This window comes from Petromyzon marinus, chromosome 11 (assembly GCF_048934315.1).
Source record: "Petromyzon marinus isolate PM22_M1 ecotype Great Lakes invasive population chromosome 11, UKy_Petmar_22M1.pri1.0, whole genome shotgun sequence".
Classification (NCBI taxonomy): domain Eukaryota; kingdom Metazoa; phylum Chordata; class Hyperoartia; order Petromyzontiformes; family Petromyzontidae; genus Petromyzon; species Petromyzon marinus.
Window position 1 is genome coordinate 14,645,323 of NC_133677.1, and position 7,003 is coordinate 14,652,325.

The 7,003-nt window shown below is 40.5% G+C and overlaps 1 protein-coding gene across 1 annotated transcript; it reads left to right on the top strand.

The window, feature by feature from the left end:
• The first annotated feature begins 3,634 nt into the window (after positions 1–3,634).
• Positions 3,635–6,644, top strand: LOC142924290 (lysophosphatidic acid receptor 6-like). Its single transcript, XM_076066401.1, has one exon. It carries the CDS (start codon positions 4,281–4,283, stop codon positions 5,358–5,360), a length of 1,080 nt encoding a protein of 359 aa, XP_075922516.1. The 5' UTR covers positions 3,635–4,280; the 3' UTR covers positions 5,361–6,644.
• The last annotated feature ends 359 nt before the right edge of the window (positions 6,645–7,003 follow it).

Below are 7,003 nucleotides of genomic sequence, written 5' to 3' on the forward strand. Positions count from 1 at the left end.
TCATAGCCTGGGGCTAAGGGCATCGTCCATGTTGCAAAACGGGGCCAATATCTAAAGGTTTCTATTTTAAAGTGTATGACAAACACGCAATGTGGTCTGCCCCTTTATATGTTATGCACGACCCAATAATAGAGCAATAATGCCCTATTGACACGTTTATTCTCTTAACACTCTTCCAAAATCATAAACTATCTCAACCTTTATTTTCCATTGGTTGTGAATAGTAAACATTACAGTACATTGTGATTATTTTGTAAATAACGACTATTCGTACAAAATAGATCAAATGTTGCATTATGGAACTATTTTCATTTACACATGGTTTTAGATGTTATACCAGTGTCGTCTAGATTCACAGCTCTACAGATTCTACAGATTCATAAAACTACAGAGTTTTTAAAACTTCATTCAAATACAATACAGATTCTACAGATTGACACCAATCCAATTATCTATATTTACACCACTGAGGATCTATGGATTTAAACCATTTCAGCTTCATACGCACAAAGGACAAATTATGGCAATTTAGGAAATGGAGGAGTAGGTGAACCATTATATCCTTATCATCTATTGTAATAAATCAATAAAGCTAATCGATTGTAACGACTTGTGATTTGAAATGATGTCCTTACAATTCCCAATGGCAGTCTCTCACATGGGCAGCTGACATTGAGCGCACAATCTGCTTTGAGGGTGGTGACACTCAAATCAGATTGGCAGAGAGATTCATTTAGAAAATCCCGGGAAAAGATAAATGTAACTGAGGGGTTGGAGGATCGTTTGGGGGGGAATTCAGAAAATCTGGTTAAAAGACAGAGAAAGTTCGAGAATGGTGGCACAGCGGATAAAAGGAGCTGGTAAGGTCAGTTTGGGGTGCCTGAATAGAATAATTTCAGTAAGTTGGCATGTGTTGCAGGTTGTACGTGTTGAAGATAAATAAAGAACTGGAATTCCCAAGTAAAGCCCATTGAGCTAATATGTTTTCAAGGCTGACTTGACTGGAAACACAACACCAAAGCACTCCACGATTGCGGATAAAAAATACAGTGGAATACAATAATATTCTAGCCCAATTATTCTCTTTTGTCGCATATATTAGTAGCCAAGAATTTCGAGGAAGAGATTATCTGATCCTTGTATACTGGCTGCATCTGCTGTGGGGCCTTGCAAACAGACCGTATTGCTTCATTACCAGATGTCAGAGTGCTGTTTAAATCTCTGCCTTTCGTAATGTGTCCCTGAATGCCTCTTCCTTAAAATGCTGACTAGACTACTGATCGACATCACCTGCACCAAGTGTTATCAACAACTCCCACAATTCTGAGTTATTTTAACCTTTGTACGGCTTTAGCATTTGTTGATATTACATGTTCCAGTCCCACCATATTTGGTGAGATATTGATGCAAATTGTAGAACTCTTGCCATAAATAGCTGGGCCACATAGAAAGGGGCTATAGTGAAGGAGACCTCTTTAAAACCTGGTGAGTAGATCCCATACTCTATAATACTCTTGTTTGTATATACCATTGCTTAAAGACTTGCTGAGTTGAACGTACAAGTTACACTTCCAGATGGCCATCAGACTGGTATTTGTTTTGCAATAGCATCTTCATTGTGAACCTTATTGGATATGTTATTCGGGAGTTAAACATGATTCATATTATCTTATTGTTGCTCTTTCCCAATGATAACATAAAATGGCTGTTTTTAATCAGGAGCATCTCAAGTGTATACACTGTTATATACCGTATGTGCATAATGTGTTATAGAAACATAAAGCACTTTATTAAGTAAACTATAATCAAGCTTCTGGCGATCATATGGATATAATTGTTGTTTAAATTTTCTGTATATTTCTTTTGAGCCTTGTAGGACTGTGACCTTCACTGGCACAAAAATAACAAGTCACAACTGAGCGAAATTGTCCGTGTAAGATGCAAGTAGCACGAATCCGGTATGAAAAACTATCGGGGTCCCTTACATCACGAGCTCATGGAAGTCCAGAGGCTGCCTGGAGTGACAGTGGTGAAAGGTTAAATGTCATTTTTATGGGAATGCAACAGCAGCTTCCCAGGGCACATGGCTATCATATAAAACCACAGCAGTGCTGCGTGATTGGGATTGCTGAAGGTTTTGTACATTTTCTTTGGCAATGCAAACAGCTTAAATATAAGATTAACACAGGGACCTCTGCATGGTTTGAAGAGCAACGGTAAGAGCTTTTTGTTCCATTTGAGTCGATTTATTCGGGGATTAAAAGTATATATTTTACGTGTAATTGTGTATTGTATGATACGGTCAATTAGCGAAATAATGTAATCATTGTGGTACAGAAAGGGTTATTGTAAGTCACATCCCACACATGCTGATGCTGATTCCTGTTTAAACTACTTTTTGAAGTGGCGTGTTGCATCGTGCAGGATTGTAATATTGAAACTACTCTGCTGAAGAACTGCATTGTTGTCATCTATTAAACTAGACTTTGAACTATTTTTTTCATTTTACCAGGTAAGGCCCACTGAGCTAAATAGCTCATTTTCAGAAGCGACCTGGCCACAAATTATAGCTCAATGAAGTGGCTTATCACGTGGAAATATATAGCAGCCAATTATTCAAACGCATGTTGATTCTAAATGTGGAGGAAAAAACCGGAGGACCCGGAGAAAGATCCATGCGAACACGGGGAAAACATGCAAATTCCATATGTACAGGCGCCAGGATCGGGATTGAATCTACAACCTCCTGTATACCAGGTGAGGGAGTTAACATCTCGCCACAACGTCACCTGCATATATATAAAAGACTGAACATGTCTTGATCAAATGCAGTAACTTTTCCACATTCAATCAAGCCTACGAAACCAATGAAAATATTTCAATTTGGTAAGAACAAAACAAGAGTGGGAAATCATGTCCACAACAAAACGCTATGCAAACGATACATTCATTTACCCAACGATTTGTAGCCACATATTTTATCGCGTGCTGCACATTCGCGAACAATGATCGCCTGCAAAAATCCTGGATGTGCCGATTAATTATCTTGTTGTGCAACTACCCAGATGTGGACAAAGCAGTTCCAGGAAGTGATTAAGTTTCATGATTTTGAGAGCGACTTGCTTGTGTACTGATCGCTCACTGTGGAGTGCCGACTCAGCAGGCGCCGGGCCCTGTGGTCGTGTGAGCCTTGGCCAGGAGGAAACCGGGAATTTTCTGCATCCCAGTATTAATCATCCCATATGCGATGGGGCAGGTGTAAGAAGGCCCCCATCGCTATTACTGGGGTATGTCCAGTGACGGGGTTCAACCCCTGTGAAGTGACAGAGGGTTTCCTCTGAGAATTATGAAACACAAATATGGATGCTGTCACTTTCGGTCAAACGATGTTGCCCTGGAAAATGAGCTCACTTGTCTTTTTTTTTTCCTATTTCAACAGGAGAGCCTATAGGGGTGAATACAACTAATGTCAGACCACCGCATTGCACACAGAAACAAGTTTGAGTTCTGTGAGTGACAACATGGAGCACATCACTCGAGAAATCACAGTGTCATGGATTAAAGGGCGATTCTAAGCTTCACATTATCTCTATCATGATATTGCATGCACCTCCTTGTTTCTCATCGCGGATAACGGGATCATGAGTAATCTGATGTTAGTCAAAGGGGATTCTGTATAGATATTTTTTGCTTGCAAATACTGAAGAGCTAGAGAAAAATGTAACCCTGGAGTAGGTTGAAGTGGCAGAACACCTGAAGTCCAGTATAAGACAGCAGGAGTGGCTTGTACTACTTCCAGGAGGATATAACAGCAGTCGCCAGATGACATTGGAACTGCAAAAGATAAAGCTGCATGGTGCAGAGATGTTTTTTCAACGGAGTGGAAAACATTATATATTGCTGATACGGATAAACAAACAGTTGGAGAAGTAACAAGCAATAAGAAACAAAACGAAAATCCACAAAGTGAAATCACCAGATGTGATTAGCACAATTAGGACATGTGATCAGACACAGCACGCGTTAACGTGCAGCAAAACAAATATTAGCATGACAAAACACAATAGACAAGGAATCATTCAGCATCACCTTCATTATCAGTATCATACTTCACGACCATCATCATCTTCTTTGGTTGACAGACAGTCTCGTCCCTTCACCTGATGAAGGCCGCTTGTGTTGTGGCCGAAACGTCGTGAGAATATTATTGTGTTATTTTATTTGATCAATTTATTATTTTATTCTCATTCTACGTGACTTTACCGAAAGAACCAAAGAAGATGAATCCTTGCTGTCACGAAAGCTTTAAATCGAGACCATCATCATGTTCATCATCACCATCGTTGCTGTGTGATTTGACATGGCATGACTCTGCTGCTAACTCTTTTCTGTGGTACTTTGTAATGCACAAAGACAACATTTGCGTCTTCTTTTTTACAGCAGCTCGTGGTCTTTCTGGAAAAATGGACGTGATCGAGCTCTTTCAGTTTTGGATCATTCCCTCCTTTTATGCCATCACGGTGGTTCTGGGCATCCCACTGAATGCCCTCGCTCTGTGGGTGCTCATCCGAAAGAAGAAGTCGTCCATGTCCATCTACATGCTCAATCTGGCGGCGGGGGACTTGCTCTTCCTGCTCTTTCTACCAATAAAAATTGACTATCACTTTAGAAAAAAAATATGGATATTGTCAGGACATATATGCATTTTTCATATCATGTTATTCTTCATTAATTTCTATGCCAACCTCATACTGTTGGCCGTCATAAGCGTGGACAGGTATGTGGCAATTGTGCATCCCCTGCGGATCTCGCGCCTGCGTCAACCCAAGGTAGCGTGGCTCCTCTGCTTGCTGTGCTGGGTCTTCAGTATGATTAATATTCTGCCTGTGACCCAAGTCAAACATTTTCTTAGCTACGACAACGTCACTGCTAACAATGGCAGTTCATTAATTGTCCAGTGCTACGAAAAATTCACTGCCGAAGATGCAGCATTCGTGATGGCGTACAGGCTTTATTTGTTCTTTGCTATCTACCTCACATCCCTGGTCACAGCGTTGTTTTGCTATGGAAATGTCGTGAGAGTACTGGTCATGCAAAGAGGGCAAACAGAACTGTTATGCAGGAAAAAGAAGATTCATGCCGCTAAAATAACAGCGGTGAGCTTAATCACCTATATTGTGTGCTTCATTCCTTACAACTCAACACACATAACAGGCTTCATACAAAGTAAAATCAATGCTTTTTCTCCGAATAGTCTTCTAACATTCCGAGATGTAGCACTTTGCCTGAGCGTGTCAAACAGCCTCTTTGATCCACTTATCATCTATGTTGCCTCTTCTTCATTTCGTAATTCTATTTAAAAAATGTTAAAATGCAGGGAGCATGTCTCAAGGGTGGCAGCAACGACCGATTAGTACGAGTTCAAATATGTCTGTAAGAGGAACTTGAGTTATGGAACTCCGGTAGGAGTTTCTGACTAGGGTATTTTCCTTTTGGAAGGGAATCTGTTTGGTTTGAGAGGGAGTTTGTTAACCTTATATACTCGTGTCGTGTTAAGCTGTGTTTCTATTTGTGCATCATTTAATAATGAAAGCTCAATTTACAAAGGATTTCAAGCCAAAAGTCCACCCTGTTTGACATATTGATGGCCAGGCTTGTGAACATTTAACCCAAGCATTGACATGTCCACACCTCCCTCCATGAGCAGACTGCACCCCATACAGTACACCCAGCAGTATTTACCAAAGTGGGAGAAGCTACGGTGGGGTTCCTGAATTGCCGTTTCCCCATAATTTTGTCAGCCACTGTTCTACCTCTAAGATTCATGGCAATCCACACCTGGGTAGTGAGTGAGCACGCTAATCTATGCTATTCATAAAGCATTGCTCCATGTCCACTCTGCCACAATGTTGTAGAAACTCCACCTCAAAATATGCTTCCCTGATCCTCCCATAAATTAATGCACAGCGATTCCAATCTGGAAATTGATTTTTGTTTTTTAATTCTAACAGAAACCAGTGTAGTATGTGTATCAAAAGTTCTTTGCTGAAGAACTGCATTGTTGTCATCTTATAAACTAAACTTTTAACTATTCTTTTATTTTACGAAGTAAGGCCCATTGAGCTAAATAGCTCTTTTTCAGAAGCAACCTGCCCACAAGTGATAGCCCAATGAGGCGGCTTATCACGTGGATATTTATAGCAGCCATATACTCGAAACGCATGCTGATTCTAAATGTGGAGGGAAACACCGGAGGACCTGGAGAAAAATTACTTATTATAATAAATAAATGGCTCAATTGTTTGATGGTGATTTAAGATATGCAAAATGCAGTTCTTCAGGAATTGGTGGGTTTGCATCATCCATAAATCCGACAGATATTTGGATCCAGTGTCTGAATAAATAAATTAAACATGTTGAAGAGGCTTCTCTCGACATAGGAAAGTCACACACAGACACCCCGACATGATACATACAAGTATACTTAATACATACACACTCATGCACACACCACACAGATCCCCAATTACCATTTGTGAGTACCTATTAAGGCCAGCAAAAAACATGTGTTAATGCAGTATGGATGCCCTACACAACACGTGCATGGTCATTTTTGTCTCAAACCCATTGAAGCTAATGTCCATGACCCCATCACCACAACACTGGGTTCACAATCGCTGTGTTGGGTCACACAGTTGGTTAGCTACTAACTTTGCAAGAGTTAAGAGATCTGGCAGACAGAAGTGATTGCGAGGTGCGGTGACATCAGTGGCATTGGCCGTGATATCGTATTGTCTTTGAACTCGTATTGTCTCTGAGCTTGTTTACATGGCAGACTCACTGCCACACTCTGGAATATCTCTGCACTTTGCAAAATCACTCTGAGGAACAGTTCTATTATTACAGGACAATTATGTGATTCGGATGGAAGACAGCCTGTTTTATGGGCTCTACTCGTGGGTAGGAATTTATGTCGTGTCACTGTAGAATCTCCCTCGTCTTG

What these genes read in the sequence shown, in the direction of transcription:
- LOC142924290 (XM_076066401.1), top strand. Translation starts at nt 4,281, where the DNA reads ATGAATCCTTGCTGTCACGAAAGCTTTAAATCGAGACCATCATCATGT.